General features: G+C 36.4%; 1 protein-coding gene across 5 annotated transcripts in view; it reads right to left on the bottom strand.

Moving 5' to 3' along the window:
• The window catches only part of TENM1 (teneurin transmembrane protein 1), a 1,334,622-nt gene that overhangs the window by 142,784 nt on the left and 1,177,903 nt on the right, over positions 1-13,935 (bottom strand). For all 5 annotated transcript variants that reach the window (XM_081042768.1, XM_081042771.1, XM_081042770.1 and 2 more), the window contains one exon: positions 8,903-9,135. In XM_081042768.1, coding sequence (XP_080898894.1) covers positions 8,903-9,135 — 233 coding nt within the window. The remainder of the gene's footprint in view (positions 1-8,902; positions 9,136-13,935) is intronic.

Raw genomic sequence — 13,935 nt, 5'->3', positions numbered from 1 at the left:
AAAACGCTGATCTAAATGCCCTGTGTGGTGCTATCTATAATCCTTGGTCTGAAGAAGCCAAAAAAATGCAATCAATTGATCAATTATAAGATAAAAATGGGCTCCCTGGGTCCACTTCCAGCTGTGTTTTAACCTGTGATGATGTTAAAATCATGGATTTCCAAAGACATCTAGCTTTGCGGTATGTTGGGTGAGTTTTACACTCTACAGCTGCTGATTCAACCGCTATTGCTGCTGGAAGACCGATGAAGATTAAAAACATGTTCTGATGACTCTTCTGTTGTGGAGTGAACGTCTTGGATTTTCTGGGAAGTCAACACACTGTAGATTTCATATTCCTTCAAGAATCAGCACACCATGCTAGACTCACCATGAAACGACTTTCTCATTTCTTTGATTTTATAGTCAGCTCCCTGCATTTTGTAAAGTTGAAATTACTGAGTCATCTTGTACTGATAGTGGGGCAATATGGGGCCATGATCAAAGGTTTAGCTCTAATACACTTTCATGTTTTAGAACCTTAAAAACAAACAGTTTGTATTGAAAGAAATTCTCTAATTAACTTCTGAAGAATTTGTACAGTAAATCATCTTACCTTACTGGAGAAGACTAATAAAGCAAATATCCCTTCTGCTGAAGAGAAACTGTATTTAGAAGGAACTTGCTATTCTCATAAAATTTTTAATAGGAAGAAGTGAATCAAATTCCTTAATTACCATTTTATGGTTGGTAAAAGAGCAAATTACATGCCATCTATTTCCAAACTTTTAGATGTCTTTGGTGCTTTTAATTAAAGCTGCCATCTAGAAACTACTAAAGCAATTTTACGCAATTAGTTATTTATAGGTTACCATAATACACCACTCAAAATATGACTTAACTGATTTGCAGTCTGTTAGTGTGCACTCTCTGTCATTTTTGTTTGGTGAGGAGGGGGTTCTTCTTATTGTCAGCTGAGGTGAGTCTTAAGCGGACAGACAAGAAAGATATTACACTGATGTGCTGTGATAAGGAAGCAAAGTTATTTTGGCTGGGGATCTTAAATAAAAAGAGGAGGAATCATAATTCCACATTGTCTTGCCATGTAGGGGTCTAAGTTTCATTCTAGACAATACTGCAGAGGAGAAGTATATCACTGTTATTCCCTCATCTCTTCCCACTTTGCCACCATGCTGTCAGATACTGAGCGCCTGGAGTAGGTCCCACCTTAGCTTGTCCCCTTGGGTGATCTCTTATCTGTCCAAACACATCCAGCCTGTGCTCCATGCCTCAAGACCCTATAAACTGTTTTAATGAGGAATTAATATGTTGCTCTCCCAGGCAGTATCCTGCACTAAACACTGAAGTTCACATCTGAAGGAAACACTTAGGGAATGAATTTAATGGTGAAATGGTAGGCTGCTAAGGGAATTATTTTGGTTAGGTTGGCCTTAGGGGAAGTGTTCCTCAAAATATGACACATCTAAGGAACCAGTGCTAGAAATACTTCATCTCAAGGTTGGGAGGGATAAACTAGTCAAACCAAATACAATACCTGAATGCCAGCCTACCTTGACTCTTTCTTCTTTTGTGGCACCGTTCCTCACTAGAAATGATCAAGTCTCAGATTGACTTACAAGGACATAGAGCTTGCCTGCTTCCAAAGTAACTTATCCCATGCTTGGGTCACTATTATAAGCAGCATTATTATTAGCAACAAAACAGCAAATCTGATAATAATGGCAGGTAACATTACTGTGTACACACTATACGGTGGGCACTGCACTAGGCACTTTACACGCCTTACCAAACACTTTGTTGTGTAGGCACAACTACTAGTATTCTAACTTCACAGATGTGAAAGCTAAAGCTCAGGGAAGTTAAGTGACTTACAAAAAGTCACACATTTAATAAATGGTGGATCTGGGATTTGTATCCAGTTCTGTTTGACTCCAGATCCTGGGAAATAATCTCCCAAGGTATTTGGCCTCTAAAATATTATCTCTGTTTGGTAGAATCTTATGCATACATGAAAATTAAAATAAATGCAGAACAAAAAAGTCACTTAATGATACTTTTGTAGCTTTATAAAACTTAAATGAAGTTAATACTGGTTTCTCTGTATTAACCATGGATGTTACCTGGACCAATTAGCCCAGGCTAGATATAAGTTCTTTCTTTTTGTCTGACTTGTCCCACTAACGGCTTATGGCATTATGGCTTTAGGATTGTAACAGAAAAGACAGAAAAGTTCTCGAGTTCCAGATGCTGATATAATAGAAGGTCAAAATCTTTTGACTATCATAAGCAGATGTATCAGGCCAACTGTTAATAACAAGTTAAGCTCTCATTCTGGTTGCCTAATAGGCACTAAATCCTCTGGTGTAGCTACTATAAACTGAGAGACCAATAAAATAGTTTAGGAAAGAAATCTCCAGAAGTGGAAAAAGCACAGGTTCATTGGGCAATACAGGACAAATATTTTGCTTGAATTTTAAGCAAACATATTTTTCTCAAGAAATTCTAAGATGTTAAGTATGTGGGAGGAAATTTCTCACAGGAAATGCCTTGAAGTTGAACTGGGAATTTGGCCATGGGTGGTGGAATGCTGATCTTAGCCAGAAAGCCTACTTCACTAAGTGGTTCTTCCAAACCTTTCTCACATACCTCAAGGCCTAACCTTACATCCTCATTTTTAGCAAAATAGATTCACTTCTCTGAGAACACTGAGGCTATAAGAATGATGTACCATCAACCTACTTGCTCCTTCTACGTACAAACTTACCTTCATCCCTTCACCTACACATTTTCTTAAGATGGTCTCTTCTATCTCCCCTCCCATTGAAGGCCTATTCCATTCCCATTTCTTCCTAGACCTTGTTTCATCATTTAGTCCCAGTCTTCTGTATCTTTCTCTGTACCTACAACCATTGCTACATCTCTCCTATAAAAAAAGCCTCCTTTGAGTGCCTTGTCCATTCACTACTTATTAGTTTTATAACCAAGCTCCTTGTTAGAGTGATCTTCACTAGTGGTATTTATGTTTTCACCTCTCATTGACTCATCAAATGACTGAAATCTGGCTTTCACCTCTATCACCATTAAAACACCAATGGCAGTGTCACAAATGAGTGCCTTATAGCTTAATCCAATGGCTGCAAATGCGTTACATTTGAACTGTTTTCTTCACCTTCTGAAACAAAATATTACCTTGGCTTCCTGGATGCCAAACTCTCTTTGTTCACTTTTTTCCCCCTGAAGATTCCTTCTTTGTCTTTTTCATTAAGCGCCCTTCTATTGCCACACTATACGTGTCAGTACTCCCTATGATTTCTTTGCCCCAGCCTCAGTCCAGTGCATTTTGTACCATCACCAAAATAATCTACCAAAAATGTATACATCGGATGATATCACTTTCCTGCTTCAAATTCTTTGCCTATAACATAAAATCCAAACTTCCTAATCCTGCTCCTTTTACTCTCAAATATTTTTACCTTATCAATACTGATTTATTCGCAGTTTCCTAATTATAGCATTCATTTTACTAATGCTGTGGCTTGCCTGTAATTTTGGTGAGTGCTGGCTTTAGTGTCAATCAAAATGGTTATGTCACAATAATGGATCATGTAATAAAGGAATTTAGGGAAAACCTTACTGCTCTCCATTGTATAGGAGAACTAAAAGAATATTTTCATACCTGTTTGCATATTGTATGCTCTGCCTCACAGACACCAGTGACATCAAGAAGATGTCACTGATCAGAGTTTTAGCATCTTTCCAATAACCCCAAATTTAGCCTCTCAGGATAGCATGTGGATGCGGGGGAATCAGCAGAGTCTCAGGATGCACCTCACATAGACCTTCGTGGAGACAAAACAGATGGTTTTTGTCTTGACTTTCTCATACCCGGCTCCTTAACTGCCAATAAAGTCAAAGTAACTTCTGTACGATTAGGATCAGGAATATCTAAAAACACTTTTGGAAGCTTCAAGTTTTAAGGATCATTTTCCTCCTAGGGAATGTCTCACGGGCCGTTTGCACTCGTCTGGATATTGCTTAAAGCCCGCTAAAGTTCTGAGGTCAGTTTGCTTATAGATGCACGTGAAAATAGAAATATAATCTCTGGTGAGGTCTAAGGGAACCAGATTAACTCATTGATTAATTTCGTCCTGTCCAGTCACTCCTTCCCCCTTTGTATCTACTTAAAAAAAGTAAATGTATTCAGTTTGTCACAAATTTTATTTTATATCCCCACCTAGTACCATTTCACATTCTGCTTAAGTACATGGTCATCCATTACATGACTCATTAGTTTGAGTTCTCTGTAGAATTAAAGAAAGTTGCAATAAAAATAATAAATGGAACCTAAGTTTCAACTACATCATCCATACATGTTTTAAAAGCATCTTTCAAAGTCAATTCAAACTCACATACAATGCCAGGGATTAGCACACCATCAAGCTCTTTGCTAAACTTTTTTTCTTGCCCCATTACATTGAAGTTTTGATGAGTAAAATGGCAAATGTTTCCCTTTATTGGGATTCAAATCAAAGTGTGTAAGTCTGGATCAGGAAAAATTTCTTCCCAGAGAAATACCCGGGGGCTATCTTACATGAAGATCTATTCAGGGACACTTTCATTTTTCCTTTAACCAAAATTTGTAGTTACCAGTTTCAGTCCAAAAAATTAATAAAGTTAAGGTTTCCTCCCTCCATCCCTTAAGAAAAAGTTGCTGAAGTTCCTAATTGCAGAATCTTCCAAAGAGATGTGACAAGCTTTCCTATAGATTTATTTGAATGATTACATTTACAGACTATGTAAATACTATGCTGTGCACTATGGGAACACTACCATTTTAGAAAAATCAGAGGAATGATTTTAATAGAAAAAGAAAACTAGACTAAAAGTCATTTATCTTGCAAATAAAAATGTTTTGTTTCCCTTGAATACATGTCATTAGATTGAAAAGCATTTTCCAAACATTTCCTACCCTCCTGGAGAAGTCAACAGAGATGATAGATTTTAGAAGGAAGGGCAGGCAATGTAGTATAGTGGAAGCCACTGAGCCACCCCACCCCTTTTTTTGCATCATAAGTTTTGGAGTCAGGCAGACTTGGTTTGAATTCTGGTGTTATCTGTAATCTGTGAGACCCTGAGCAAATGTCTTAACCTATCTGAGTCTGTTTTTTCATCTATACAATGAGGATAATACTATTTACTTTGTGCATTATTGTGAAGATCAGAGACACTGTGTATAAAATATCTAGCACAGTATATAGCACAGTAGACACTCAGTAAGTTATAGCTGTGCTTATTTTAATATATTAATACTGAGAGGGAGATAATTCCAAACCCTTCAGTTTGCAATCGAGGAATCTCAAGACCTAATGTGTAAATGACTAGCCCAAATGTAACAAAACTAGTCAATGGCATCATTAAATCTATTTTAGTGTTCAGGAAAAGGAAACTACAGTGAGGTATAGTGACTTAAACAAGGTCATTCAAAGAAACACTGGCATTACGTGGATTGAACAAGAAAGTCTAGGTTCCTTAACCCAGTTTACTGCCTTTTCTCAGAATAAATAAATAAACACATACATACATACATACATAAAAACAAAACAAAATAAAATAAAATAAAATGGTTTCTGAATTTTTACCTTTCGATGACTGGTTCTTAATCCCATCTGATAATTTATTCCAACATTAGGATGAATGATATCAAAAGCAAATTTTATTTCATCCTATTTTTAGAATTGATTCAGAAAACAAATTAGCTGTCCTGCAGATTAATATTTATTTGACTTACCTTGCATAATTAAGGACATGTGGGAGAGCCTGCCTATTATTGCAATATGTTGCTTGTTAAAATCTTAGTGCCAGTTCTCTTTCCTAACTTAGAAATGGTACTCCATAGATAATACATTTCCATTTACTACTGAAAAGCTTTTCAGCTTTTCTTTATTAGCTGCTAGGTGGGGAGAAAAAAATTCAAACCTCAACTTAAAGAAATCCATTAAATATTTGCTGTCTTCTAAGGTGGAAGAAGGAAGGAACTGATGTATATGGTGGTTGTAAAGCAAAAAACAAATAAATTGAGCTTTCTTGAGAGATAAAGAACCTGCAGGAGAACCTCAAAAACATAATTAGTAATTAGTAATACTCTCAATTTGCACTCTGTGCTTTAATGACTACTTCTATGATTTTTCCTTCTACTTAAGTCTATGGAATTGCCCTGCAGCATTCCATATAATGAGAATCTTACTTCTGATTCACTGCCAACGGTGATTGCTATCTATATTCGGCATGGAGATAGATGCCCTGGCTAGGCACCTAAGTATTCTGACCAGCATTTTTAAGAGCGACTGACGTCTTGACATAGGTTCTGCTAATTGATTTTTGAAGAACACTCACAGGGTCTTCAAGTACTGTTAACATGGTTAAAGGAGATGTGGTGGATACTTAGTGTGAGCCACACGTTCCCCTCCTTTAAACATCCTTATTCACTTACTGGATCAAAGCAGATGTTGCCAACATCAGCTCAGAACGTTATGTGAAAACTGTCTTAAATGTATTAGAGATTCAGCTTTCTGAAGCCTGGGCCAGATGTTCTAAAGGTCCTGACCGCATTGGGATGACGAAAGAGTACCAGATTATTGTAAAGGCCACTCTTGAATAGAAAGATGAGTAAATCAAGCCAAAGGAAAATGCACTACTAGCTGTGATGAGAAAACCTTAGTTTAATATTAACTTTAATAGATACGTAAATTTTGGCACTCTCGTTACTGATGCTTTAAGAGTTCATGTAAATCCTCTTCATCAGGACTCTATCACTGTTGCTTTCCAAAAAAGGAAAAAGCTGCAATTACTTGCTTTATTTGGAAAAGCTGATATATTCATCCTTTATATGGCAGGTTGAATGTGGTAGGTGAGATGAGTGGTTTTCATACTAGCATCAACTCCAGAGGATGTCAATTTCAGCACAATACAAGTTTGTTTCTTCCCTATCCCTTATCTCTCAGAAATCCTTAAAAATACCTGCAAAAGTTCTAAACCAGTGTAAAAGGTGGGACCAAGTCTGATGTATTTCCTTGAAAGATGAGCTGATTATATGTTGCACCTGAGTTATGCACTTGCTTATTGAATATTTATTGCGGACCTACTACGTGTTAGAAATGAGAGTTGGCACAAAAGGAGAAAGAAACATTTCAAAACACTTTACCATGAAACTTGGGGGACTTAAGTTCCCTTAGAGAAAAAAGATCATCCTCTTTAAGCAAGAGTTACCTAACTGATCAATTACACAATAAATATGTGTAGTGGATCCCACAATGTGCAAGATATTGCTGGGGAGGTGGGGAAGATTCAAAAGAAATATTAGATATAGTTTCTCATCTCAAGCAGCTTACTTCAGTAGTAACAAAAACAGCAACAATAACAATAACAACAACTCTCCTATTCATGAAAGAACTGAAAAGTAAAAGAAGGCAAAATATAACCGAGTGCTAATTGGGTAATGTAGACACTGTTAAAGAAATTCAGATTTAATGGGTGGGGTTAACCAGAGGGACTTTATGAAAGACATAGATAGGACTTAAATATGGCCTTGAAGAAAGGGAAAGCTTTAAACTCTGATTGTAGTTGAAATTTAATCCCCATATGGCAAATGTCAAATGGATAAAGAGTAACCTCTTAATATTTGAAATAATAACTGACCATCTAACAAATTAAACACATTGACCTCACAAATTTTTTTTTGGCATGGAAAGATGTTCATAATAAATTAAGTGTGAAAAGCAGATTATAGAAAAGTATTCTATAATATGATTCCATTTGTAGAGAATAAAATACATGATATGCATAGAAAATGTCCAGACAGATATACATTAAAATGTTAACAGTGGTTTTCTATGTAGTAAGACTATAGGTGACTTTAATTAAAAATATTTTCACATTCTCCTCTTTTTAATTTTTCTGCAACAAATGTATTTTATTTGTGTAACAGTTTTAAAAAGACCACATAGGCTTCTTAAAACCCATTAAAATGAATACTTCAGTAAAACGTACTAAAATAAAAGTGTGCATACACACACACACACACACACAATCTTGGAGAAGGAATACAGAAGAATGATTAAGGAGACAGAGTGAATGATACATGATGACAGACTTAAAAGTTGACTATCCATCAGATGATGGCCTAAGACTGGAATATGATTCAAGTTTATAAAATCATGAAGCTGATTGGGATAACACAGATTTATTCACAAATCCCCGGCAACAGAATTGAGAATCAAGGGTTGGCCCTTGAAGATTGAGAAGTATATTTAGGACAAATAAAAGTAAGGCCAAGTTCCCATAGAAGGAAAAAAAATGGAATTTGTTATTTTAGAGTTGATATAAATTGAACCTATAAATAGATTCAAGAATGATTTAGATAAATTAATAGAGGAAAGGTTTATTAAAGGTTGGTTGTTTAGCAAAAGCCAGGAATGTTTAGAATCTGTGATGTTGATATTCAATATATTCAACATATTTAAATGTTAACAGTGGTAGAAGAAGCCTACAGCCTTGAGGTTCTTTACTGGGCCGGGAATTAACCCTTTGGTTGTTGGTCTGTTAGAAGTTTCCAGAAAATAGTCCTTGGGGAGACGATGGGGTGTCAGGGAGACACTCAGAGGGCTCTGGGCAATAATTAATTATCCACCAGAAAAGTAGCATTTCAAAGTTTTAATAAGTTACGACTATACTAACGCATATTGGATTAAAATTTGTCCTGACTATGCCTGTCTTCTGAGATAGACCAGAGATGAGGTCTGTCAGAAGCATAGTAAGATAGATGGACTACAGTATGACATCAGTCTTAAGATTTTTGAGAAGTCAAATGAAATCTTTAGATGACCAAAGGATTTTTCTTTTTTACCTCGAGGGCTGTTCAGTGAAGCCTCAGATGCTCTCCCGCCATCTCCACAGTGACTCTGGTCAAAGGGAAGGCACTGATCACCTGTTCCCGCCACCACTTCAAAATTCTTGGACAGATCTTTTATTTCCACAAGAGATTTCAACTTGTAGACTTTTCGAGTATTGGTGTCTGATAGATAAAGTGATTCAGACATAGGGTCCATAGCCAGATAGTATTTGTGAGCAGGACTTGTGCTAAGGAAGAGAAAAAAAAAGTTATGCAAAGCAATTTGTTCAGCATGCACCTTGGGGTCTGCCTTTTGTTACAAATGGAAAATTCTCTTAACAGATGAACAAATTAATGTATCTTACTTCTTATGTACTGAGCAGATGAATACTTCTTTGTTTTTCTAGTAATGGGTCTGCATATAGAAAAACATTCAATGTGTACTGCTAAACTGTAATGATGCTATTTCAATACCATCCATTTGTCGGTAGAAGAAAAAGTAGAAGAGAGTAAATCAAAGGAGATCACTTTTCTCACACATAGCTTTCATACTCAGTTCTCCAATCACCTACTAGATGACTGCCTGGATGTCTCACAGTCACCTCAAACTCAACAAATCCCAAATATTAACTTATTCTCTATTCTTGTCTTCTGCATCCCTCATAAACCTACTTCTCTTCCAGACTTCCTGACTCACTTGCAGATACTATCATTTCCCAGGTTCCTGTTATAAATTGAAAGCATGAACAAAGGTAGAGGAGCGCTACTTAGGGAGGGGTGTGCTGGAGATACATTGTCAAACTTTCCTTCTTTAAGCTGCCATTTTTTAACTGACTACATTTTTTAATTCCATTTTTTTCCTTCTAATTCATTTTTTTCTCCTTTTAGGACACAACAGAACTGACTATATTTGACCTTTTTTCATTATAATCACAATCAGCCATACTTCCTAAAGGTGACACTAAAGTTACCTTGATTGGGTTTTGGTATTCTTGAAACACTTCAGTTAGATATTGATATGGGATCTCTTGTGTTATTTTTATCTGCATACATGGCTGAACTCTTTCATTAATTTTGATTCTTCTTAATTTAATTTTTCAATGGCTGCAGTAACTTTCGTTTTGGGAAATTTTGCTTGAACTTAAGGCTCATGCACTACTGACATTATCCAAGCCCCAAACCAAGAAGTTTAACCCTTACTCCCTCCTTTTCTCATCACATGCAATTGTATCCATAATCTAGCTTTCAGAACCGTTCTCTTCTTCTATTCCTCTAGCCATTACATTAGTTCTAAATCTCATCATCTCTGGCCTGGAATATTTTCTATAGTCCTGTCTATAGAAGGTGTTTTTGAAATCTGAAAGCTATATTGCCTCCAGAGTTATTCTGATCATTTGGCTCCCATCTTTAAAAACTCTAAAGACAGAAAAATACCTTAACATAATAAAGGCCATATATGACAAGCCCTCACCTAATCTCATAATTAATGGTGAAAAACTGAAGCCCTTTGCTTTATGTTCAAAACATGACAGGGCTGTTCCCTATCACCTATGCTTTTCAACATAGTGTTGGAAGTCCTTGCCAGAGGCATCAGGCAAGAGAAAGAAATAAAAGGCATCCAAATGGGGAATGAAGAAGTTAAATTATCACTCTTCACAGATGACATGATGCTATATATAGAAAATCCTAAAGACTCCACCAAAAGCTGTTAGAAACAATCAACAAATACAGTAAAGTTGCTGATTACAAAATCAACATACAAAAGTCCATTGCATTCCTATATACTAACAATGAAATCTCAGAAAAAGAAATACAAACAACAATTCCTTTTGCAATTGCAGCAAAAAGAATTAAATACCTAGGAATAAACTTAACCAAGGATGTGAAGGATTTATATGCTGAAAACTATAAGACATTTTTGAAAGAAATTGAAGACACAAAGAAATGGAAAGACATTCCGTGCTCATGGATTGGAAGAATCAACATAGTTAAAATGGCCACATTACCCAAAGCAATATACAGATTTAATGCAATCCCCAGCAAAATCCCAATGGCATTTTTTAAAGAAATAGAACAAAAAATCATCAGGTTTGTTTGGAACCACAAAAGACCCCAAATAACCAAAGCAATCTTAAGAAAAAAGAACAATACTGGAGGTATTGCACTGCCTGACTTTATCTTGTACTACAGGGCTACAATAATCAAAACAGCATAGTATTGGCAGAAAAACAGACACATAGACCAATGGAATAGAATTGAGAACCCAGAAATAAAACCACATGAATATGGACAGACAATTTTTGACAAAGAAGCAAAAAACATGCAATGGAGGAAAGACAGCCTCTTCAATAAATGGTGCTGAGAGAACTGGATAGCCCGTGCAAAAGAATGAAACTGGACTGCTATCTGTCACCATGTACCGAAATTAATTCAAAATGGATCAAAGACTTAAGCATAAGACCTGACACAATAAACTGCATAGAAGAAAGCATAGGTACTAAACTTATGGACCTTGGGTTCAAAAGGCATTTTTTGAATTTGACTCCAAAGGTAATGGAAGTAAACGCTAAAATAAACAAATGGGTCTATATGAAACTTAAAAGCTTCTGCACAGCAAAAGAAACCATCGACAAAATAAAGAGGACACCCACTGAATGGGAGAAGATTTTTGCAAACAGTGCCTCCGATAAGGGACTAATATCCAAAATATACAAGGAACTCATGAAGCTCAACAACAAAAACACAAACAACGCAATTGAAAAATGGGCAGAGGACCTGAAGGGACATTTCTCCAAAGAGGACATACAAATGGCAAATAGACATATGAAAAAATGCTCAACATCACTAATCATCAGAGAAATGCAAATAAAACCCACAATGAGATATCACCTCACCCCAGGCAGGATGGCTATCATCAACAAAACAAATAGTAACAAGTGTTGAAGAGGCTGTGGAGAAAAAGGAACCCTCATCCACTGTTGGTGGGAATGCAGACTGGTGCAGCCGCTATGGAAGGCAGTGTGGAGGTTCCTCAAAAAATTACGAATGGAATTACCATATGACCCAGCAATCCCTCTCCTGGGTATCTACCCCCAAAAATTGAAAACATTTATACATAAAAACACATGTTCTCCAATGTTCATTGCAGCTTTGTTTACGGTGGCCAAGACATGGAAACAACCAAAATGTCCTTTGATAGATGAATGGATAAAGAAGTTGTGGTATATATACACAATGGAATATTATTTGGCGGTAAGAATAGATGATATAGGAACATTTGTGACAACATGGATGGATCATGAGAGTATAATGCTAAGTGAAATAAGTCAGACAGAGAAAGCAGAGAACCCTATGATTTCACTGGTATGTAGTATATAAACCAAAAACAACAAAAGAACAAGACAAACAAATGAGAAACAAGAACTTATAGACACAGACAATAGTTTACTGGTTACCAGAGGGTAAGGGGGGTGGGGGGAGGGAGATGAGGGTAAGAGGGATCAAATATATGGAGATGAAAGGAGAACTGACTCTGGGTGGTGAACACACAATGGGATTTATAGATGATGTAATACAGAATTGTACACCTGAAATCTATGTAATTTCACTAACAATTGTCATCCCAATTAAAAAAAAAAAAAACAAACCTCTAAAGACATTTTCAATGTTTCTTGGTGTGGTAAACAAGCCTTTCTGAACTTAATACATTCTCATGTCTTTTAAGGTTTTACTCAGTCATCCTCTCAAGAAGGAAGCCTTCCCTAAATCTTCAGTCTGGGTTATTTGTACTATGCTCACCTCTATTCTGGGGATTACATATCATATTAATTTCTTTTATATATCTGTGTCCCCCAACAAACCATAAGAGCTTGGAGAGCGACCTTGTTTTTTATGTCCAATGTGCTCACTGCCCAGAAATCTGACTCACATCCAGTTGTCAAATCAGAAACCATTTACTCCTCCTTCTTTCCATCATTCCCTACATGCAGTAAAACATCATATTGGTTTTATTAAAAATTCTACCTCTGAAACTCTCCTCAAATCTGCCCACTTCTCTTTATCTCCACTGTCATTAATCAAAGGCCCCAGCATCTCTCACCTGAATTTTTTCCTTGGTACCACTTCTGTATTCATTAGTTTATTTAAAAAGTATTTACTAAGTGCAAACAATGTGTCTACGAACAGTTCTATGGCTTGAAAACCTACTTGTGTGCACAATACAGACCCTTTCTTCATGAAACTCAGTCTAGTGGGGGAGTCAGATCAGTAAATAGGGTATGACTGTCATAAACCCAAGAGTTATAACAGAAGTAGAGAGGGAGAGAAAAGAGCAGAGAGGAGGGACATGTGACCTAGCAGCACTTATCACATTGTATTAGCATTATTTTTAAAAATTGTTAACCAAAGACCATACTTTATTCAGATTTACTTAGTTTTTACCTAATGTCTTTTTTCTGTTCCAGGATTCCATCTAGGATACCAAATTATATTTAGTCCCCATGTCTGCTGAGGTTCCTCTGGACTGTGACAGTTTCTCAGGCTTTCCTTGTTTCTGATAACCTTAACAGCTTTAAGAAGAACTGGTGGGTATTTTGTAGGACCCTCCACTGGAATGTGTCTGATTTTCCCCTCATAGTTAGACAGGGGTTATAGGTTTTGGGGAGGAAGACCACAGAGGTAAAATGCTCTTTTCATTAAATCAAATCAAGGATATATAATATCAACAAGACATCACTATTGATGTTGACCTTGATCGTGTGGCTGAGGTAGTGTCTGTCAGGTTTCTCCGCTATAAAATTACTCTTTCTCTTCCACATTCCATACTGTACTCTGGAAGGAACTTACTCAACAAAGGTAACACTTAATGAGTAGGGAGTTGTACTCCACCTCCTTGAGGGTGGAGTATCTATATAAATTATTTAGAATTCTTCTACACAAGAGCTTTATCTCTTTTCCATTGTTTTCAAAAGAATTCAACTATTTTTAGCAGTATGGACTCATGGATATTTTTTTTATATTTTGCATTAAAATCCAATACTACTTATTTT

Source organism: Rhinolophus hipposideros, assembly GCF_964194185.1.
Source record: "Rhinolophus hipposideros genome assembly, chromosome: X".
NCBI classification, from domain to species: domain Eukaryota; kingdom Metazoa; phylum Chordata; class Mammalia; order Chiroptera; family Rhinolophidae; genus Rhinolophus; species Rhinolophus hipposideros.
This window is presented reverse-complemented; position numbering and strand designations above follow the sequence as displayed.